We start from the raw sequence: 24,887 nt of genomic DNA, 5'->3' as shown, positions 1-24,887 counted from the left end.
AACTCAGCTTGTATGGGAGGCCACAAGAGCAATTTTGTCTGTAATGAATACCTTGGGGACTGTGAGCAGTAATCATTTGAATGTTACACACTGAGTCAGGGTCTGTAGCTAGTTTAGACTTGTTGAGCTGCCAGCATCTGTTAAGAGAATCTCAACAAAACAAATACAATGGGGCTATGGCATTTACTTGAGCACAGGTCGTTGGGGTCAAGCACGTGTTTTTTTACTTGGATGTTATGAGCCTGCCACAAGAGGCAAAGCCTTTTTGTCTTTTAGGCTGATGCTTCCTAGATTTATTTGAGCCAATAACTGACTGCAGCTTTACTTTTTGTCAGATGTAACATACCTTTACCTTTCCTGTTCTTATTCCTATGTATGGGCCTACACATTAATTCCATATACTTACTTCTTTTGAAAAAAGGAACGTTCATAGCGAAGAATAAAATACTCCAATGACAACAACTCCATAGCAATAACTCATCAAGTCATTAGTCATGACAGGGTTTCGTTATGCAAAAACCAGAGCTGTTAACCACAGGACACTGAGCTTTCCTTGACATTGACATTTAATCTGTGGTAAATTTTGTGACTGACATGTAGTGCTGGAAGTGTTTCTGAAGTTTATATTCAATACAGTTCTGTTTATACCGGCTCCTTAAACCAGTCTGGTGCAGCTGTCTCAATTAAGCTTAATTAGTTGATCAATTAATTGTTCTAGGCCCCACTGAGCAGCTAATCACTCTTAATAAAGTTGAATATATGTCTATGTTAGTAATTTGTTCAGGGGCCTATAACAAATAGACATAACAAACAAACACCTTTACTTGCATTCTTCTGTTACCCATTTACTCTAACTCATGCCAATAACAAAGAACGGTACTTTTCGGTAGTATACTTAACGCCAAATACAGGTGTGAGTTTGGTTGACATCAACTTGAGAGCTTACCTCAGATGAAAACCATCAGAAACCACTGCAGTACTTTGCATCCTGTGATGTAAAGTACTAAAGAGCAGAAATGTAGTATGATGCAGAACTAATACAGATGAATAACCAGGTAAAGCAAGTTAACACCATGGAACTCAGAGACATCAACCTGCTTCTCATATAAAGGGGGAAACCAGGGGAAAAAAAGGTGTAAAATACATAAATGTGAAAAAATAATAACCTTTTAGAAATAATGTTATTTGCATCTCATTCCAGAACCTTGGTTTCGGTGATAGTACTGATGTGGGTGGGGAAGACTGCTGGCGGTGAAGTGGTTTCGGAAGGAAGCACAGAGCTGGTCAGTTCTAGCTGAGGGTGCTTGATATTCAGGTGGGCCTTGGCTCTGCTGGCTTGGCAGCAAGATCAGGGGCAGTCCCTGTGCAATGAGTCACCGGTTCCACTCCACTGAGCAAAACCCACAACAATAAACTGTCACTTGAACCATATTCAGTTGTTGCAGTTTTCAACTTTCAGGGTTGTTTTTTTAATCTTCATTTGTCATTTTTCTAAAATTCCACGGAAAGGAAAAGGTACTGAAAAAGTCTTTTTCTTGCAACAAAGTGCAAGTGTGATTTTTTTCCTTATCGCCATATTGTTTAAAGACCCTTCGCTGATGTAATACATGACACTTCACCTCCACTTCCATAGCCCAGGTGCCAAATGTTATCTCTCATATTAACTTAAATTACTAGCTAGCTATTTGTTTAAGTGTCGGCATCATTCTGACACCATAACCAACCTCTCATGACGTTGTCAATGTTTCGGAACGTTTCTCCTGCAAGTAATATGAAAAATATGTATTTATTGAGCGTTGTTAAAAATATGCATGATTTACAGTGGCTAGCAAGCCAACAAAATCATATAACATGACTTTTAGAAGGTTTTGCTATAGAAATGTCACAATCCATTAATCCTCCCACTCTGCAATTTGTCCATATCTTTCAATTTTAAAATAAATAAGCAAGTAATTTGGTTCTTGTTCATTACAAAACCTTTTCCAGTCATTTCATTATCACCAATGTTGACATACATCAGGCTGTGTAAGCTGCATTTTAAAAGTGTGGCCTCTGCTGATATAAGATTACACTACTGTAATGCCCCATGTCTTGGTTTCTAAGAAAGGTCTTGGTTTTCACACTTAGGAATAGCCTTTCTGTGTTTTTGAAAACATTATAATATTCTTGGTAACTGAAAGCAAACTGTCTGCAACAGGAAATATAACTTAAATTAAACATGTTATTTAGTGATGACGTTTCTTAAATGTAAAGGACATACATAAAAAATACTGAAGAAAATGTAAACCTATTATGTTTTTTTTTTCTCTGTATGGACCCTACAGTACCCTTTACATTACATTCTGTTTGCATTCTTAAATGAAATCAGACTCAGAACACGTGGTTGTTCATTTTTCCATGTACACTGCCCACTATTGTATGAGGTATTTTATTTATTTTTTTTTTAGCTCTAGAGCAAATCATGATGAATGTCTTTCAACAAAGGATTATTCAGTTACCTCAGGTCTTCTGTCTCTCCACCAACAAAAACAAAACCTAATGCTTAGCATTTAGCGTATAGCATTTTTTATGCCAGTTATTACGCAATATTAGTTGTTGCTTCCTTGAGACATGTACATAGATAAAACTGAAAACAAAGGGCCTTTATTATTTTGCTGTCATGTTTCATCACCACTGTCATTTTTTCCCCATCATCTATGAAGTTAGATTTTTAAAAAGACATACATTGCCAAAGTATACTTTGAATTCTGTGTCACTGAAAAGCACTTTCTACAAAATGATTTTCACTATCAACAGTTTTCTCACATTTCCCCCCCACAGCCAGTATTCCTTTCAACTTGGCAGGCTTCTCATTAGGCATTTTCAGCATTAAAAGACAATGAAGACATTTTGTGTTTTCATGTTATATTTTACGTTATTTTTTTTTACTGAACTACTAAAACTACTGAACCAAAAAAATTGGAAAAGGGGCATTTATTACCTGTCATATAGAAAAAAACTGTCAAATGGAGGGGAATTCATTCAATAGGATACAAATTATGTGGGAGGGCCCTTATCATTCAAACACAGGAGTCTGCCATGGAGACTCAATAGCAGTGAGTGCAGCTTTGCTAACGTATGACTGCAACATCACCTTTGCCACTCCGCAAGCTTGAAAACAATGTGGAACTGGTCTGTAGACGTGGCCCTAAAAATCATCACTTTGTGTGAAGTTATTCCATTGGTATAGTGTGCAGTACAGTGAGTACATGCTAGAATTCTACATGTGACTCCATCTTGACTTATCCAGAAATCACTGAGATGCTAGTTGTGCACTGAGCCGAACCACTTGCTGGAAAAAAATTGTGCTCCACATATCCCTTTAGAAGGTCACTTTCTTTAATAGCCAAGAGACACATGGTGAGAAAGATGAGGGAAAAAAAGGATCACACAGATAAAGTAATGCCTTCACCCTTGACGGATGACTGTTTTATTCCACTTAGGAACAAAGCCTGCTGAGATCTCTGCCACTATCAAATGGGACATTTATGTTTCAATTCCTCCTGTAATGTTTTGTTTCAATTTCTAACATTACGGCTGCTCAGCCAGAGGAGGCCATAGGATCTTTTTTGTTTTGAGTATATATCTTTTACAGTTTACAATGTGAAATTCAGACTTCACAGCCTATGGACTCAGACCTTTTTTTTTTTTGGTAACATTTGATCATTTTTTTTCAGTGTAGCACATGCATGTATGTAGACAGTGGAGTGCAAGTAATGAGAAAATATAATGGGGAAACAAATTAATATGCAATTCAAAAATATCATTGAGTCAAGGCACTCATTAAGCTTACTGAAGTGCACAACTGGCCCTCTGCACACGCCATATATAAAAATCATTACTGCAGATCATATTACCATAATCAAGTTATACTGTTTCTTCACAGCACCATTTCAGGAGCAGTAGCCCACCATATGTTACTGCTTAGCTGTGTCTATAAGCCCTAAAGCATGTACTGATATGAAAAAAGAGATCATTTTCAAATGGTCCCACTGGGCACATTTTTTATTTATTTTTTTTAGACTGAGAACAGTCAGTCCAGCTGTGATTTGTTTTTTTCAATTTTTTAAAACAGTATTAGGACAGATATATCATGGTAAAATTAATATTTTTGGACAAATGCAACTGGATTATTAGGAGTGGAAGAAGGGGGGCATTAGTGTGTATAATATTTGTGTGCACGTACATCAATAAATAATGCCTGCTTTTGGGACTTTCTGAGAGCTGGTACTTCCTTCGATTTTAAGACCATGTTCACTCCTGTCGGCCATCAGCGCTAAAAAAATAACACTACAAATTATTTGTTTTTATTTCTGCAAACTTTCAAGACCTGCGTGAACCCAAAAGCAAATTCCGCCCGTCCAGTCGGACTCCAGTCTGGCAGGCTAAGACCGTGGCTTCAGAATCCGCTTCACCATCAGCTCTGCCGGGGTGCAGGTGTTCTATCTCATTGATTTGTACCTGGGCTCTCAGTCTGTGCACTCATCCATTTAAGCACAAGTCTCCAACAGAGAGAACACCTGTTAGCCTGTGATTTTCTAAGACGGGATGACCCAATATGGCTATGCAGGTTTACGTACAACCCAGCATACTCCACTTAATGCCCAATCACCTGAATCTCCCTAAGGGAACAGGGATGGTGGGGGGTTGGGGGATAAGGGACACCAGTGGGGGCTGGAGATTGGAGGATATGTTTTTCCTACAGTATGATTACGCATGCACGCCTCATTTGTTTGAGCTCAAATGGCTATGCACTTTTTCTCAAAAAGAACCCAGAGGATGCTGGAAACTGTGACTATATTAGGCAACAGCACAAGAGCAAGCAGGAAACAGGTGCTACAAAATGTAATTTCTTCCTGCCCTACAAAAAATGAGACTCGAGTTTGCTTAATGTTTATTTTTCATCCCCCCTAAAATACATGATTTCACTGCATATACTGTGGGTTTAGTCTAAAAAACATTCACAAAACTAAAGCATTTTTTTTTTGCACTGGCTGAATGTACTCCATGATACTTTTGTACCACAAACTGTTACTTCTCATCTAAACACTGGTTACACAGTGCATACATTTCAACCAACAATAAAACTAATTGACTCACAAAGAGAGAGAAAGCATGATGAAAAGAGGAGAGAGGAGGTAAAAACTAGTAAAACTTGAGAAATGTGGTTTATTTCTGTCATTTGTGGGGAAAAAAATAAATCCTGTCCAAGATATCTTTTAGTATTTGCATTTTTCAGACATACAAATTAAACAAAGATGTTCTAACAGGAGACATGCTTGGATTTTAATACAATTATAACAGGTAATACATTTTAAGGATGTGAACAACTAGTTATTTGCTGATTTCTTTGACTCATTAATTTATTATGTTGTTAAAGTTACTGGTATGGTATGAGAAATGGTAAAATGTTTACCGATTTTTGTCACCAGAGTCTAGATTGATTTTCTTCCTCACTTCATGTGTCAAAACAGTAAAATGGAAACGTGTCACACTTTCAAGGTGAAAACCAAAACACTCAGAACATTAAATCTAATAGTAATTGTATGTACTTATGATTCATTCAGCATCATCATCTGTTAAAAATTGTCAGTAACAGCTCACAGGCAGTAGCTCCTTCTCCTGCAGTTCTGGCAGCTGCATTCCAGCTGCACAAATAACTGATTCAATCTGCATGTTCACCGGATCAAATAAATGCAATTAGTCCACACTAGTTACGACCCTAAGAGGACCTGTTGAAAGCCTGTGAGCTAATGGTGTATCACTGAGATCTCACGTCTGTCTAGATGCTCTAGGCACATATCCTCAAACCTAGACATAACGAGCTGCACAGCTGGGTCTATTTCTGTTCACTGTTCCATTTAAACTGAGTTTGCTGACATTTTACGTCCTACTCCTTACAGCTCTTACTCTCAGAAATCGAAAACCAGGAAATGATTATAAGGGATATGGACATATCATTGACAGCGGTGAACAAAGCTGGTTGCATCCCATCCCAGAGGTTACTTTTAAAAAATGGAAAAGGCACATTTGTTTTTTTTTTCATTGCTGAAAATTCACAGAACTAGTGTTGCAAGGTGTTGTGCACAGTGCAATGGCCCTCCTACTGAGGTCACGTGTGTGCTCTTTGGTGTGGAGGTTATTTACCCAGGGTAGTCGAGGACAGTCCATGTGAGATGGCACCTCTCTTTTCCAGTGGTGTCCTGTCTGTTTCATGTTTTGCTGCGGCTGGCTCGGGCTGTCTGGCACACGGAACTGAAGTGAAATGTAAGGTGAATGGATCAAATGAGACTGTCACATCTAGCAGGCTGCCCCCCGTCTCACATCTGACCATGAGTCAGTGTGGAACAGGCAGCATCATGCAGCACACAGCCAATACTTCAACATGATAAAGCCATGTGGAGGAAAAAAAAAAAAAAAAGCAGGCAGGGTAATGGATATGCCTGGTTCTCCAATGCAACATTCGAGTCAGGTGGTTAAATGGTTTGGCCTAGAGGTTACTTCAAACAGACTCCTGCTCCCCTGTTTCTTTGTGAAACAAAACAAGGGCCACACCATTTCCTCCCTTACGCCTTCGAGTCTCTGGCAGTCAAGCACATTGGCACAGGCATTCAAAATCTCATGTTAGGCTTGGGCTAATAGCTGAAGTTGTGTGGCGGAGAGGAGGTGAACAGACCACAGGACCACTCAGCACTCATCCGTCAACTGCATGTTTCAAAGAGAACTTAGCTGAGCTGCTAAATGTGTTAAGATCACTGTGTGGGTGATAGGAGCTTGGGGACCTCTTACCCCTTTCAGAATGCAAAAGCTTCTGCTTTAATGCCTGTTTTCTGTTCAGACACCAGGGTTATTTTCAATTTCTAAAACACAAACCCTGCCAAACATTCTAGTTTATTACTCACATTCAATGTTTTTATTTCTCTTTTACCCAATTCATTAAGCGTCCTGTTTCGGCTGGGTGAAGACTCTGTATGATACATTAGGCTAATCAGCCTGGCCAAGATCATGCAGTGTTGTGCTGCATTAAAGAAAATTATGCAGAATGTGTTCTTAACTTTCTGGCTATGTTTATAATTAAAGCAAATGACGAGTGAACCTGATGGGTACAATAAGTGCCTGTAGTAAACAGACACAGATGCAAAACATAGGAAATCACTTAAAATCAACTGACCAGTAAGTCATTAAGGTGTATCAAAATCTAATACATTTCGTAACAACTTCAGAAAGTATGCATGATTAGCTTATCTGAAGCCAACTGTATGTATATTTGGCCTTGACGCAATCTTAGTGAAAATATCAAAAGCAAAGCAAACCATCAGTTTCAGGTATACTGTGTGCACACATGAATGTGCTAACAATTAGCGTGTGTAGCATTTCCTTCAAGAACTTGCATGCAAAAGGTGTGAATGGCCAAAGCCCTACAGCTTCACACCTTTCAGAAGTACAGCCACATATTTGTCCCTAGTGAGATGCTGTCTGAAACATTACGACAAAAATACCACCCACTCACATTTTTATACACTCATCTGAAGGTTATTGATCTTATTTTCCTATTTTTTCATTTCATTGCATTTGCTTTTCACCAACTCTTGCCAGAAACTCATGTTTAAACACATAATGTCGACATACACCTTGTAACGGAAGAACAACGTAAGGAAAAATATTCAGGAAAGACCAGACTAAACAGTTTATGTTGGGTCACATTAAAAGTCTCTGGAATGAACTACACAGTTTAATTGCGATGGAAATCCCTGGATTTATTTGCACTAATGCAATAAAACATTGGGCCAAATTCTTGATGCTCTAATGTGTTATTTTAAATACCTGGAGCACAGAAAATTGCAGAGAATATACAAAGCTGTTTTAGAAGGAAGAGCTGAGTAATAACTTGTGCAAGAGTAAGGATAAAGAAAATATCTCATCAACGCTACCTATCTTGTGTTAGCATTCTGCACTGTAGGAAAATAGCGGTGACAAACTAAGTTGTATATAATGTGCACAGACAGAACATGACCGTACTATAGTTGTAAACCATTACCCCCGCCCTTTTGAATTACAGCGCTGTTCAGTAAAATGGCCCGGCCCACTTATGTACAGAGCATTATCACTGTATCAAGTGGAATGTGGTAAATGCTGTTATAATTCTTTTTACCCAATGATAATAATCAGTAAAATAAATGCAGAAATGCATTCATAACAACTGCACTGGCAACTGATAATGTTTTCAAGCACTGATTGAATTCACTGCCTCTGGCCCGTTGTCATTAAATACATCTGTCTTTATCTGAGCGGCATTAACACAGATTGATAGCAAAGTATCGTGTCAATAGTGTGAACAAAAAGACACACTGTATGCAACACCTGGCTTATCCTGCTAAACAGCCAGCTAGCTGTAGAGCTGGGTAGTGGAGAATACCCATTTATTCAGCAGCACTTGTTTAGAAAACTATCTTTTCCAAAAGGTAAGTAGAACCATACTGGTGCAGCAGAATTGTCTAGCAGCTGTTCTTATACTTGAATTGATGAAAAAAGAAACCCTCCTTCAGTAACCCATAAACCATGGTGCTATCAGCTATATCTCATTAACTTGAAGCAAGGCTTAAATGCTTTGTTTGTAAATTATAATTACTCCTGATTATGGCAGTTACTGATAGTGCCACTAATTTGCAATGCATCCCTTTAAATTTGTTTAATTACGACTTGAAAGGAGGCAGTGAAGATTAATTAACCCACCTGGCTTGCTGGCACAAAGTCCTGGCTCGGCTCTGACATGCTCATGTACATGTTTTCACTGTCAAACTGTAAACAGAAGAACGAGAAACAATTCAGAGAGTGTTTACTGCGCAGTCTTTCTAAAAACAGAGCTGGAGACAGATACACACAGACACTTTTTTAATACATGTATACAGAGTGACAGAGAGAGAGAGAGAGGGGAACAAACAAACATTGTTCTTTTTTTCTCCAGGGGGCATTGTTGATTGTCTTTGTTTTGTGTGAATTGTCCTTAATGTGCCTGTTTCCATTCTTATTGACCCTGGATGTCAGTGATTTGGGGGTAATTAGTGCACTCGTAATTACAGCAGGCAAAGAAGAAAATAATGGTTTCCTTTCATCTGCAATGTAGTACAAAACAAAATGGCTCAGTCTGGGCAGTGCTCATACATACACTGACAAGCCAAAACATTATGACCACTCACAAGTGAACCGAACAAAGTTGATCATCTCCAAACAAGGGCACATGTCAAGGTCTGGGTAGAGTAGATGGTAAGTGAACAATCAGTTCTCGTAGTCAACGTGTTGGATGCAGGAGAAATGGGCAGGAGTAAAGACCCGAGCGACTTTGACAAGGGCCAATTGTTATGGCCAGACGAATGAGTCAGAGCATCTCTGAAACGGCAAGGCTTGTGGGATGCTCCTGGTCAGCAGTGGTGAGTACCTACCGACAGTGGTCCGAGGAGGGACAAACCACAAACCGGCAACAGGGTGTTGGGCGCCCAAGGCTCATCGATGCGCGAAGGCAACGAAGGCTATCCCGTCTGGTCTGAACTGACACAAGGTCTACTGTGGCACAGGTCACAGAAAATTTTAATGATGGTTACGGGAGGAATGTGTCACAACACACAGTGCATCGCACCCTGCTGCGTAGCCGCAGACCGGTCAGAGTGCTCATGATGACCCCTGTCCACCATCGAAAGTGCTTACAATGGGCACGCGAGCGTTGGAACTGGACTTTGGAGCAGTGGAAGAAGGTCGTCTGGTCCGATGAGTCCTGTATTCTTTTAGATCACGTGGATGGCCGTGTACATGAGCGCCGTTTACCAGGGGAACTGATGGCATTGGGATGCACTATGGGAAGACAACAAGCCGGTGGAGGGAGCGTGATGCTCTGGGCAATGTTCTGCTGGGAAACCCTGGGTCCGGCCATTTATGTGGACGTCAATTTGACACGTGCCACCTACCTAAACATCGTTGCAGACCAGGTATACCCCTTCATGGCAATGGTATTCCCTGATGGCAGTGGCCTCTTTCAGCACGATAATGCGCCCTGCCACACTGAACACATTGTTCGGGAATTGTCTGAGGAACATGATGAAGTGTTCAAGATGTTGCGCTGGCCTCCAAATTCTCCAGATCTCAATCCGATTGAGCATATGTGGGATGTGCTGGACCGACAAGTCCGACCCACGGCGACTCCACCTAGCAACTTACAGGACTTGAAGGATCTGCTGCAAATGTTTTGGTGCCAGATACCACAGGAGACCTTCAGGGGTCTTGCAGAGTCCATGCCTCAGTGGGTCGGCGCTGTTTTGGTGGCACATGGAGGACCAACAGCATATTAGGCAGGTGGTCATAATGTTTAGGCTCATTAGTGTATTGTTGTTGCTGGGACACATGACAAGAAAAATGTATTGCCCTGGGGGTTGGGATGTTACAGCAGACAGCTCTGAAATGCTGTCCATAAGACAGTCGCTGACATGGTCAACAACCACCGACACCTCTGCTGAACACAGTGTAAGTGTCTTTGTTCTGGTGGAGGTGTTGTATGGAGTCTTTGACAAGCAGCTCATCCTTACCTCAGCCTGAACATGACTTCATTCAACCTTATAATCCTTCATCACTGTGCCATCACTATATATATACAGCACAAAACCTCTCATAAGCTGTCTGCACAGCTTTAGATTTTTTAACTAAAGCTGCCATTAATATATTCTGATGCAAATGTACAGCAAGAAATACGTTGAAATTTTCTAAAGGTTTAGATTTAATCATTTAAATTAGTTACATTTGCATAGTTTTAAATATGAAAATGTATGTTTGATCATCACGCTGTAGTTAGGGCAATGTCCCGTTCTGGTAAATGTGTAACGACCGAGAGCCAGCGGGCATCCAGCTGTGTCACACACCTGGGAAATTAACCAGCTCGCCATATCACTCAAACTGGTCTCAGAAGGTGAAAAATTCAGCTGACAATAAAGAAAAAAAATCCAATCTCACCAGATGGCAAATCATTTTGTACCAGGATTTTCAAAGGCCTGCCATTAAAAGCAATGAAAGATGACTGATTAATATCAAAAGAAGAAATCAGTAATGATTTCAGCACCACAAGAGGGACACGCCATCAAAGTTCCATTAGAAACCTGTCAGAGTGTGATTGGACCCTTCTAAAAATCCCAGATGATTACAGATCTATTATCTGTACAGAAAGCTCAGACTGAAGCTGAGGAATGTACAAATTTACAGGCTACGAAGAAAAGGGAGGCAAGAAGCTCTGTGGGAAAAAATGCTGTCACGCACTAAATATTTGTGTTTGGTTCAATGAAGCTTCACATTACATTATCTTATCATAAAACCAGATAATTCTGTGACTAAAAATACCTTCACATTTTAGCCATTTGTGTCCACTCTATCATTGGATGCCTGATTTGTTTTTGTACAAATACTACATTTCATTTCATGCTAGCTTATTGATTATATGATCAATTTGTTGTGGTTTATTTAACAACTACAGTGACCTACATTACTACCGCAGACTGCTCTGAAACTGCCTTTCATTCCACTGTGTGTCAAAGTGCTTTGGTCTGTTTACTGTGACTTTGCACTGGTATTGGATAGCTCCATTTAATTCTGATTAGAGTGGACAGGGAATTTCTCCTTGTTTTATTGAAATGTCTATTAATCCCCTGTGCCTTATTGATTTAAAAATCCATTCACTTGATTACTACACCAGTCGACATAAATCTGTCACTGCACCAACATCTCATTTCTATTTCAAATGAGGGACATATCCATGTTTATAAACGGTTGAATAAAAGCAAATGGCAAATTTGCTGAATGACTGTTTACCAAATGTGTTAACATGTTCGCCAGGCCTGACCACACCAACCATTTTAAATGAAAGAGAGAGCAGACAAGCCTCTGCTAGAGCTGAGCACATTCCTCTGTATTTGAGTTCGAGGCAGCATCTCCGAAAATGGAAAACAAGGAAGCGATAATGTATATCACAAGAGACAAAACATTTGCTCCAAGTGTTTCAGCCAAGGTTGTATAGAGACGGCAACCTTGACTTATGTCCGGAGGCCAGCACTACTGCGAGTGTGCAGAGACGCTCCTGACATTGTAAGATAGGCCTACTGCGAATTCAGTGGAGTCTACAAGATGGCTCACTCTGTGAGTGTTGGAAGTTGGGTTATATGTCACTACCTCAGGAATGCAGTTGTGATCATTACTCCTGTATGTGTATTGTCAATCTTGCTGTTTTCTTGCTTAGCTTGCTTAGATGGCTTAAAGTAAAAACATTACTCCAGGGGATAAAAAAATCGCACACTGTTTCTACCGAGCTGCCTTTGTCTTCTTCTTTCCTCTTATCACTTTTTTAATTTGTTGTGGTGTTTAGGTCATGTGGATGGGTCACACACTGCTGTGTTCTCAAAGCTCAAAAAGATCCCAGTTTGCTGCTTCTATCCAACTCGAGCTTTTGCTCTAATTCTGCCGTTGTTTCTTTATGCTTCCACAGCAATATATATCACATGAAACATTTCTTGTAATTTTGAGTAATACACCATATTGTATTTTCTGCTATTTTGGATTTATATTAAAAAAAACTTTACTCCTAACTCCATATTTGAACGTGTCTCTAAAGTTTGAAGTTTTTTGCTAAAAACATGGTTTTCAGAGGACACTGGACTTCACCTATTTTGGTGATTATTACTGATTTTACATATAAAATATGTAAAAAATGCATAAATGACACCTCACCCAAGATCTGTACTGACAAGATTGTTTCTACATTGAATGAAATGGCTGTCAACAGTCAATTTAAATCTAGCCTTTTGAAACAACTTTTAATACTATAGTTTTTATCTAAGCAATTTGAATCAGCTATATTATATAAAACCTGTAGGCAGTTCTGTGTGACTGAATATGGTCACTGAAGGTCACATGGTATAGAAGCCACTTCCTATTTATGCTTGGCTCTAGAAATTGCTGCTTGTAGCTCAACAGTTTTATTTATTTATTTATTTTTTTGTTCTCTGTACCATCATAAGGAACTGGTATTTCAACAATATAAACATGCAAATGTACCAAATAGAGAATAATGTTTGGTCTCTTATGTGCCTAAACATGCATGGAAATGCATGCAAATACTGTGTATATGTGCATGCATAGACATGCATAGGTATTGATAAATTACAGGCTGCAACTGCAAAGGGCATGACCATATAGGACAATAGTTTTACAACCCATGTCAGAAAAATGTGCTAAATGTGAGAAGAAATGCATGCTGTGAAAAGTTCATTTGGTAGCCACAATGGGACCTGGGACCTGGGGAACGCAAAGTATTAAACAAACATCCGGGGACTGTGACTAATAAGTGAAATTAATTTTTTTTGCGAAACTGGATGATACCATCAACTGTTACATGGAAGAAAAACAGGAAACAGAACCAAACAATAGGCTTTCAGACACTGTCATTTTGACAGCAGAAAGATCAACACTCCAGGAAGGCTATGACTACAGGAGCATGTTCAATAAGAATAAACAGTCATTAATGTACATTGCTAAATAAATTTAGATTTCCTGCACTCTTGCCATGTCAACTAGTTTAAAAAGTACATAAACCTAATTTTTTAACATAGACCTTAGCTAAACTTTCTTACTACTAATTCCAGTCTTTTACTTTTACTCTTTTATTTTTACTCAACTCATCCCTGGCCTGAGGATGTGAAATGAAATGAACTTGCAAATATGCAGCACTTTACCTCCTAAAATTTTGAGGATGTAAAGGTGAGTAGGAGAGTTCTGAGGTATGCATGACAGCCCTAATATGTTCAAGAGAAAGGGAAACTAGTGATATTCATTGGTGAGAACTCACTCAAGAGTAAATCAAATTAAAAAGCTGAAATGAAAGTCCCATACAGTGTACTTGTTAAAGAACTGGTTGCGAGACTGGTAAGATTCTAAGAACTGGAATAGCACATTTAATTTAATTGAGTTCAGTTTCATTCAGCTCTACAGCTCTGCCCCTGATCTCTCTGTGATTGCTGGTTTTCTGTATCTTGTTTTTTTTTTTGCTTTTTGCATCACTTTGTTCGTTCGTAGTGATGACGGAGAGAAGATACCTCACATGACTAATGTGCACAGAAGTGAGCAGAAGGAGCTTAGCTTCATGAAGTTTGACCTTGTGCTAGTACTACAACCCTCTCTGCAGGGACAGCGGTAATCACATGATCACATGACTTTGCACCTGAGAGGCAGAGAGAGCTTCACTTCTTATTATCATGCGTCTGATCAATGGCTTTCCTTTGAGTCGGATATAGGCTCTTCGGTAGTTTATTTCCAACATGCTGTCCATGCAAACAAAGAAGTGTATGCTAACCGTCTGCTCGCATTAGTCCGGTGAACACAACAGTAGATTTTTTTTTATGTAATAAATATATTTACTCTTATTTTCCTAATCATCTCAATGAAATGACTCCCCCTGCGCACATCCTCTTTTCAGCGCTGAGTATTTGCATATGAAAATGATGATGGAAAGTTTATGGCAGTCAGCAGTGCCTGTGAAACCAAAAGCAAACATGAAAAGGCTGAACGTTGCTGCTGAGCGAGGCTCTGTCGGCACATCAATAATGCATAAACAACTGACAATTAGGAACAAAGAGTCCATCCTGTCAGGTTTCTTGTTAACTAATAACTGATATACATTCTGAAGCGAGCAGTCACGGCAATGCAAAGCTAACACGGAGTGGGAACGCATGTCAAAAGGCCTGTCTAAATCATAATCAAGCAGCACGATGAAAACCACCCACTCTCACTGGAAACTTAAACAGGCCATAGACTAAAAACCAAACCAACACTGGCTGAAGAATACTGTACATTTCCTTGTTTTATATGTTTCCTTCTGTCCACGAACACATCAGTAATAACAGCAGAGAGCACATTCTGATGAAAGTAGTCCAATCATCTTAGATCATATGAACATTACAAAAGTAAAGTAAGAGTCATGTTTTCTGTCCCAAATATGAGATTTTTAAAGAATGGTAAGACATTATCAGGGACTTGAAACTGAAAGACAACACCAGTATGCAAAACATAGCATCATGAACAAAGAAACAAATGTTAGTTACCCTTTAAATGGAGCTATCGGCGGTTTTAGTTGGGGGGTCTTTAAATGGTGTTTGTAAATGCCCCCAATAGTTCTCGTGAGCCTGTGGGGTTGCAATGCATGCTAAACATGAGTTGCGTTCCGCTGGCGATGAGCGCGTCGTCACTGAATAGACTCTTTAAAAGCCAGCAGGAGTTTAGCTACATGATGGAGAAGCAAGGGAGCTGCTGTTAAACACTGTGCCCCTGACAAGCCCTCCCTGCGCTGTGTACACAGATAAAATGAAAACAATTCACCAACCACCTCGGGCTATCTCTCTCTGCGCAGTGAGCTGCCTCTCCGCGGCAATGGAAGTTACATAAAGCCCGGGGTTGGAACTGGCAAGTGGGGAGTGAGGGGCCACAGTGGGAGGTGCTGGGAACAGTGCAATGCTCTGGTTGGGGGAGGGGGTGGGGGGGGGTAAATAATGCCCTGATTTGTACAGGCAGAGGTTGTTTCATTCTGCCCTGGCCAATAGCCAACAATAGATTTGGAGGGGCTTTCTTTTCCATGAAGAATCGCTGACTGAGGTAGAAATTATTCACATTACACTATAAACAGAACAACCCTGCGCATATTTCTGGAGATGTGCAAGTTGCGGTAACGCATTTAATTCTGTCATTTAGGTCCCGCCAGCGTCAACGCAACACAGGCAATATCAAACTGCTTCCACGAAACAAAATTGCGAGCACTGTAACAATAAGGTTTTCACCACTTTGGCACACGCACTGCCCTGAATCACATTGCTAATCCCAGATGAGAGAGAGGGTGCAGCCGTGGGTCACAACAACAGAGAAATAGGATTTCCACCACAACTGTAAAAACACATTTCTTCAATTGCCTCCAATAGCCTGACAGATGAGATTTCTTCTCTTGAAGGTTATCGCATCAACAAGGGTGAGAGCAGAGTAGTGGTGTACCGTTGGCTTAGGCAAGCCGTGAGCCCCAGTGACACGGCTGGGTCAGGGCAGAGGAGTCTAAGTGTGTATTTTGTAGTCTGTAACATTTATATATATTCGTTCATGTGTTATAACATGTATTTTTAGAAATAGCGACTTTCTAAAAGGAATGAAAAATAAAAGTAACCGGTGAAACTGATGGGCAACAATAAATGCATTTCAGTACTCACGTGTAACAACCTATTTTTGTGGAATGTAACGTTTTTGCACAAGTTCCTACCCACGCCTGGTAATTTATCAGCAAGTCATCAGCAGCTGTTGGAAACTAAAAGGATGTGTTTTTTATGGTTTGCCTGGCAGCATGATTCTGTGGTGTCATATTTTGGAGATTGTGAGATTATTTCAGTTGATTATCAACATACAGTGTGTATTCCCATGCCTCAAAACCGATAGTGAAAAGTCTCATCTTAACAGAAGTTAAGTGTACTCTAGCAGTAGTGGCTTCTGCCTCTAAATGCTGCTTTTGAATAAACCTGCTGTCCATTTTGAAAGCAAAATGTCTATATTATGTAATCAGCTGCCGAGTGTCAGTTGAGGGCAAACTGATACCACAAAACTGTGGCACAATACCAAATTTCTCCAGAGACCACCATTATCTTGAATGCACACCAAGTCCATATGGCACATACAGTAAATTATATCTACATGTACCAGACAATCAGTTTAATCTTGACCTGTTTAAGACCAGGCATGACCAGGTGTCATATTAATGGTAATGTCATCACCACACATGCTTATGTATCACTTCAATGACATGCAAATCAGGAAGACTGTCACGATTTTCACTGAATATTGCTTTCACTGAGAAAAAATGATGATGGACATTGTTTTCACAAAGAGTACTTTTTCAATATATTAACATTACATTGGCTGCCCTTATAATGCTGATTAGCCAATCAGTGTCATCCTGAAACCCTGTGTCCATAGCCCTTTATAATCAGCTTGGAGTCATGACATGTGCTGTTTGCTGCAGTATGTCAGTGCATACTGACAGCAAACAGCAGTCAGTATGCACTGACAGTATAAACTTGCATTATGTCAGTGAGATTTTAACTTTTGTACTAATGAAATGGTCACACTAGATACATCACAGATCAAGAAATGTTAAGATGGTAGACGTAATCCTATTGCTGGTAATGTAGATAGATAATATCACAATCTGAATACACACATACCATGATACATGAGAACAACCAACTGACACTGGGAAAGTGCAGCTCAGTATGCATTAATATGCAAATATTTTTCTAACGCAAATCAAAGACAAGCTGTGGAGGAGATTCTCCACCCATGGAAAACTACTGGCAAGCTTTGCTACTTTTACCATGAAGTAATCACATGGGTCCCTCTGTTGCTGAAATGCAATCTGTGCTCTTATAGGCAACATTTATCATTCCTTTGTATCTGACAATGATATAAAATGTGTAAATTTCAACATGGCAAATGGTTATCTAAATTTGTAAGTGTCCATGTCTGTTGTGTTGATATTGAGATGACAGGCATGGCATCCACAAATTTATTGTTGGGGGGGGCATATGCCATACATACACAGCACTGAGAGTTAGGATCTGAGGTTTCCTAAAGCAATAACCTCAATGAACCTGAGGTCTCAGTTATGTTCCATCTAACCACATTTGAAAACCCAGAATTAAGATGCAACTTCATATACAGACAGACCTTGACCAGTTAGCATTCCCTTCCATATCTTTTTCTTCTTCTGTTTTGTTTTTATGCCTCCATATTACATTTTCTGTCATCTAACATCATCACAAACTGTCTATTACCTCCAACAACCTCTAATAACAATCTTACTTACTTTTGCTCTCTTCTGCATTACCCAGTAGCAACATCTAACTGCAGGGAGGACAACTGCTAATTAAAAAGACAATACTGATTCACCCGACTGCTTGCAAGTATTTCAAAATACACAGCCAGTAAGAATGTATATTTCCAATGTACAATTCAGCTGGCTTCCTACCTTACTCCCTAGCTAGATTAACAATAAAACAGACGAGAACATATCTTCAAGGGCTGCACATCTCTCTGCACTGAGAGATGCCAAGAGCCTGTTATGGTTAGAGAACAAACACCATCATATCTATAATACAGACGCTGTATTGTACAGGTATGATATAGTCCACTATTGAATCACCTGACTCATTTTGTAGATCTGACTTTCTTGAGGACACGTACACAAATAAATTATTTCTCAATGTATCCTGTGTCTCCACGCAACAATAGTCATGCTGTGGAAAGGGGTGAAAAGAATTCATTTTTCGATGTGCTCTCTCCCATACAGCTGCAAAAACCAGGACCCTGACCGCATGTGTTCAGTAAATTTTGTTTATGGCTTTTGTTTTTATTAGAAACTGTACTGTATAATGGCACTTCTGTCAAATTGGCTTGAACCGTGTTTGCTTTGCTGGCTTCAGGTGATATGTCAAAGAAACTGTCCCTGCACAGCAATTCATCATCAAACACAATAATACTTATTCCTTGCCGTGCACCTGAGCTCTTCGTTTGTTGATGCATGACATATTACACTCATTCTTTTATATGACACTGATGTGGATAGTGTTACCTACTTTGCTATAAAAGGAGGCCATGATTCTATTTATTAACAATGTTCTCATGTGAACGAGGAGAGGTTGCAGAAGCTTGTTGAACCATAAGCACCACATCTCCGATGCATATTTTCCACATTCCACACGCATCGTGTTACATGTGTGTCTGCAATCTCATTTTCGAACCAAACAACAATTGTTCCAAAGTTTTTAACTCGCACGTCCTCAATCATAAGGAGACTGGAACTGGTTTCATTTCTCGATGTGTTCCCGTGTGAGATCACGAAAAAAATGTGTTTCTTTAAAACTTCCCACACCTGGTGCTTTTATATCCTCTCCATCTCACCAGAGACCTTGTTCTCTTTTACTTTTATGTTATGAGTCCTGGCTGCTGTTTCACATGGAGCCTATTTGTTGCATGAAACATCAAATACATCCTATGGCACGTGGTACATGAAAAAGCAATGACATTGTTCCAATAAAATATTCATGCAAATGATGCTTGACAAAGACAGGAAAACATTTTTACATCATTATTTCCCCTGTTAATGTGAAAGTGCTGGTGACAACACCAGATTTGAAAAACGACCACTATCTTTTCCCCGTTTTACTTTTATTTATTTATTTATTCTTTTTTTTTTGTGGGGGGGGGGGGGGGGGGGGGGGTGTCATCATACTTTGTTTTGAGTGTTTTGTTTGAGTTGTTTTGAGTGGAAAAATAAAATGTAAAGTAATGCGCTTGCAATTAGTCCTGAACTGAAATATATATATATATATATATGTATGTGCAAAAAAAAAAAAAAATATATATATATATATATATATATATATAAATATAAAATACACACTGTACAAGGTAGAATAAGTTACAGTTCCGTGCTTCACGTATACACCCCTCAAAATTTTCCCTGAAATCCCCCAACACAAGCATGCTCAGGTATTTAAAACCCAGTGTTTAACAATTTCTGACTAATTTCATTAGCCTGTAAATCTACAAGGATCACCCCCCAAGAGGTTTCGTTAGGACTACATTCAACTGAAATCTAAATGTCAGCATTGGTTACTAACAGGCACAGCTCTTGATGAGACATGTAGCCTACAATCAAGCACTTTGCTCATAACAATTAACAGCCTCTTCCCCAGTTATGAGTATATTCTCATTTTTATATTACATATGACTCAACAGGGAACAGTACTAATATTACAGAGCACCTACTGCTCCGGGCTGAGCATGCAGGAGTGGATGCCAAACCGTATTACACACATTTTTTTTCTAAATGTATACTGTAGCTTGAATAATAAGCAGCCACAAAAGTAGGTCAGGGTCGTCAGGGATAGATCTGTGTCCCTCCCCCCACCCATAACATTCAACATCAGAGTGGCAGTCATCTTTTGACTCCACATCATTCTTCTGACGAACAACTACACTGTGATATTTACTGCAAAGTGATATTTTATTTCTAAATTGCAATTTTCTGAAAGCCTCCAGCGGCACTCAGTGGTGTTCCATCACAGTAATTTATTACTGGGCAGAAATATGACTTTCACGTCTACTAACAAAACCACACCGATATTATTGGGACAAATGGAAATAAGAAAAAAAAATCTGTATAATTTGCCTTTGAGGTGGAATCACTGTGCTCTGTGTATTATTTTACACAGCAGTCAGCATCGGCTCCAAGAAGTGATAGTGAAATTCCAAACGATATTTTTGACAGTGCTGTAAGATTCACAATGCACCAATGATTAAACAACCTTTTCTTCACTTTGAACAATATCTAAAATTAGTATGTCCATCAGTTAGCGGTCTTTAAAATAACCTTGAATTAAATTCTGTAGGATATCCTTCCCGTACTCAAGCCTCAGTTACAAAACAAGAGGAGTAGCTTACAATGCCTGACTCTAACCCTCTTGCTATGGCAAGGTAAAGGATCATAGTGCATAAGCTTTAAAGAGCTAAAGAAGAAACATTAATTGTAACTGCACTACTTCAATGGCATTCTAGGTGTTTTACAGGATAGGAGATCCTTGTGACATCTTTCTATTCATAATCCTTCTCATAAACACTGTAATACAAAAAAGAACAATATACTCCATGTGTATTTCAGTGAGAGATGAGAAGACTGGGTGGAACCAGTAAGCCTATCTGCAGTGTGAAGCATACAAAGAATATGGTTCATAATCACTGTGAAATTGCAATCAGAGATGACAGTTTCATTTTTCCATCCCTCTGTACACACTAATAATCTCATGCTGGATTCTGCATGAAAGCTCTGTGGTATTGAGAATGAGGTAAAGGGTGGTCTGCTCTCATATGCTCAAACAGCTCCCAGACTGTGTTGATATCGAATGCAAGCCCTCAAACACAAATCCATTTTCAGACACCAGCTGTTCCTCTGGAAAATCATTCAACAGTCAACAGGACTGTGTGACAGTGTTTTAGAAGTCAGCCTATGAGCCTAGACATCTACATGTTGTCGATCTATTATTGGAAAATATGCATATTTCTTATATACTGCGTGTTTATGCATACAAATGCATCATTAATAAGCATTAAGGTTTAAGTGTTGCAATGCTAAATGAATGTACCATATTTACTTTCTTCACAGCTGAAGTTAACATTACATCGCATTATTATCATTTAGCAGACACTCTTACCCAGAGCGATTTACACAGGTTGTAATTTTATCCATTTACACAGCTGGATATTTACTGAGGTACTTCTGGACTAAGTACCTTGTCCAAAGGTACAGCAGCAGTGCCCCAGTGGAGAATTAAACCTTTTGGTTATGAACCCTGCTCCTTACCACTATGCTCCGCTGCCACCCACACAGAGGAGTAAAATGTTTTGCAGGTCTTTGCGCCTGGGATGGACACACCTTGATACCACACTGGCAAACACCTCTGCTCCTGACAATGCTGCAGAAGGGACTTTCTCAACTGATTCAACACCTGTTTCACAATAGCCCAACACCTGCTATAGATGCAGCAGCACTTCCCCTATCTGTCTCCAAACCTGGCACGCTGCCAGGGCAAGAAACATTCTCGCCAGGCCTATGAACCCACTTAATGAAATACTTACTTTTTCACATTGACTATTTTCCACATCATTATTCTCCCACAAACCTTAGTCACAAAATTATTGCCAGGCACTGAAGTACCATGCAGACCAAAGAGAGGGCCAGTTTGCAGCAAGGAGTACTTGTGCAGATCCGATGACGCTAGTCAGTCATGGGGAAATCATGAGAATATGTAATTAAGAAAATTCTTCACGACAAGCTATGCCACATTAAATTGACGCTTTGCGGGCTGAAATGTTTCTGTCATTCTGCCAGCGTGAGGGCGCAATAAAACACACTCCAGGTCAGCAGGGGGCAGTAGCACTCATTTCTGTGATTTGAAATCTGCCAACACACAACACACGCCACAATAATAAGACCTGTTGAGGTTAAAAAACAGAAAGCAGAAAATCAGAATCAGAAAGCTCTAGTGCTCAGTACAGTCGTAAAGTACCGATTCATTATATTGACGATACTATACATGATGACTTGATATATCTAGGATATGTACACACAGTGTGCGCACACTCACACATCCTTAGATACAGGTATCTATTCTGTTGTAAACATGATGAAAACAAAACAACTAGCAAACTGTCACATCACACCGAGCCAGCAAAGCGAAGAACAGCAGTTTTAACACCTTACTTTAATTTCACAAGTTTTAGTGTGGAAGTCGCTCTGGGTAAGAGTGTCTGCTAAATGAAGTAATGTAATGTAATATGCATATGTAGGTTGGTTACTGTGTTACAAGCAGATCTGGAAAGGCATAACAACAAAATCAACTAACCCCCTTCCCTCTAAACCAAGCAGGGACCTGCTACCACCAGGCTGATAGGCAAAAAGGGAAAATTGTGTGCAATAACAGCACAGCACAGCAATTTAGAACAGAACCCATGTATTTGGCATAACATATACTTTTACCCGAGCGAAGAATAGATTCACTCTTGCCAAACCCACTGACTATACATTACGGTTCCTTATACAGAATGAACCTCCTACTGTAATGGACACAACCCATTCCACTCTACAACACAAATGACCTGAAAAGAGAGTGAGACAGAGTCAGAATCACAGAGGGAAAGAGAGAGAGAGAGAGAGAGAGACGTAGCTAACATGGACACTGGACACTGGCTTTATGTTGCTTTCCTGTGAGATGCAATATATACTGGTACTTTACTTCCCTTGGGCGTTCCAACAGTTATAAGAATATAATTGTATATGACTAAGAATGCCTTTTTTAAATTAAGTCAATAGCTGGTGATGCGATCACTTAGTTCATCTCTTCATTGTACAGTGAAGGGACTAGCAGAAAGATACAGTAGTTCAGCAGTAACTACGTACTTGTGTTCATGACTCTTCATTTCAAATTTTGGGGGATGATTTTGAGGGATGATTTGTTAGTATTTTAAATTGTAATATGGATCCACACAATACAGTGTACTGAAATGCCAAATATTCCACATGCACAGAAGAAATCACCATAGGGCAATTGTGTTACAGACATAAGAACTTGGTTGTTCTGATGCAGTGGAACAGGCAGTGCTAAAAAAAACAGTCACAAAAATAGACCATGATTACATTGAAACCTTGGCAAGATGTCTCCCAGATCATGGTCCATCATTCACGGACTTTGTTTGGCTGCTATGTCTTGCCAGGTTACAATTCGCTGGTTGAGAACTCCCCTGGCGGCAAGCGACCCTGCACTGATTTAGTCCAGTTTTCAGCATATAACACCAACGTGCTGCTCTCTCGATAAGCAGAGCGAATCAGTTCCTCTGTGTTTTTCTCTCTTGATTTTCACCTGGTATGACGTTCGACAGGTTAAATGGCCTCTTTGTGCCCAACCACCTCTCTGACTAATGAGGTGATATAGGGCTTCAAGTCACCCATTGAACGGGTATCATGGTCTGTTATGAACAATCAAGTAATCAACCTGATGCCAAAAGAAACGTTTAGCCGTCATACAAACCCTGAGTGACATGACGCTAAGCAAACGGGAATATAAATACATACCCTTCACCTACAAGACCTGAAATAACTTGTTGGTTTGTTGCTAAGATTTGTTTCATAAAATTCCACCTGGAAATGATGAATACACACACAAAAACTGTCCAGTAATCTCTTTTGCACACTTAAAAAGCTTTTATTTTTAGCATGAGAGGTTTATTGTGCAACCCACTTCAACATTCAGCTTCTAGGGTACAGCATGTGTGCAAGTGAAAGATAGGTCAAGTTATTTTTATCACAGGATTTAGCTGAGTGCTTCATTTATTTCTTTTAAGTGGTAAGTGAGGGTTTCTACACTCAGTGATAGCACCTGTTTTGGCTGGTGTCAGACAACTTGCTATCAGCATCACTTTGTCTTCTGTAGCAGTTCATCAGGTCTCAACAATTCTGCCAAATCAAAACAAGCCTCATGTCGGTGCATAATGTGGTACAGCAAAGCCTTTTGAGTATAATTTGTACATGCAACATTTTGTATGTGAAATCAAATGGCTGCTTAAGAAATGGCACTTCCCCCACCCACAATAATTCTGGATTAGCAACTCGATCTCATGAGTCAAACCTGTCTGTGAAAGCTGCTCAAAGCTGTAGTTTTGTCAATTCAGTTGCCAGCTAGCTAGCAAACTAGCTTGATGGAATTCCCTGCATCTAACAGTCAGCAAGCTAGTTTAATTATAGTTTAGCTAATTAAAATGTGCCCATATAATTGTTGATTTTCTGTGGTCTAATAAAGACCAGAAGTCATTGGTGGCTTGACAACTGTCCAAGTCCCAGGCCTAACAAACATAAGCACCGAGAGATGACTCAGATGAGGTTCATTAGTTAAATTCATGGCACTAAGTTTTAAAAAATAAGAGTTAATATATTATACCCATTGCAGGAAGGCTAAATATCTGCAGCTACATTCTGCAGTTAACTAGTTGGATTGATGTAATTTCCTCCTTATCAAGCTATCAGTAGTTCTCCTTGATTGAGTTCAACACAGTGTTGTGATGGCAAGTTGCTCCAAGATGCTAGCCGTCTATTAGCTAGTTAAATCTATAGTATGTATCAAAATGGCAGCATTAAATAAAGTCTTCATAAATGAAATGTGCAGGCAGGATTTATTGGTTTTTGT

The 24,887-nt window shown here is 39.6% G+C and overlaps 1 protein-coding gene across 3 annotated transcripts in view; it reads right to left on the bottom strand.

The window, feature by feature from the left end:
• The window catches only part of tox (thymocyte selection-associated high mobility group box), a 73,692-nt gene that overhangs the window by 24,759 nt on the left and 24,046 nt on the right, over nucleotides 1–24,887 (bottom strand). For 2 of the 3 annotated variants that reach the window (XM_036521969.1, XM_036521970.1), the window contains exons 2-3: nucleotides 8,773–8,838; nucleotides 6,187–6,294 (exon numbers count right to left, since the gene is read on the bottom strand). In XM_036521969.1, the coding sequence (XP_036377862.1) occupies nucleotides 6,187–6,294; nucleotides 8,773–8,838 (174 nt within the window). The remainder of the gene's footprint in view (nucleotides 1–6,186; nucleotides 6,295–8,772; nucleotides 8,839–24,887) is intronic. The other variant, XM_036521971.1, reaches the window with a different exon arrangement.

Source organism: Megalops cyprinoides, chromosome 2 (genome assembly GCF_013368585.1).
Source record: "Megalops cyprinoides isolate fMegCyp1 chromosome 2, fMegCyp1.pri, whole genome shotgun sequence".
In the NCBI taxonomy this organism is placed as follows: Eukaryota; Metazoa; Chordata; class Actinopteri; order Elopiformes; family Megalopidae; genus Megalops; species Megalops cyprinoides.
This window is presented reverse-complemented; position numbering and strand designations above follow the sequence as displayed.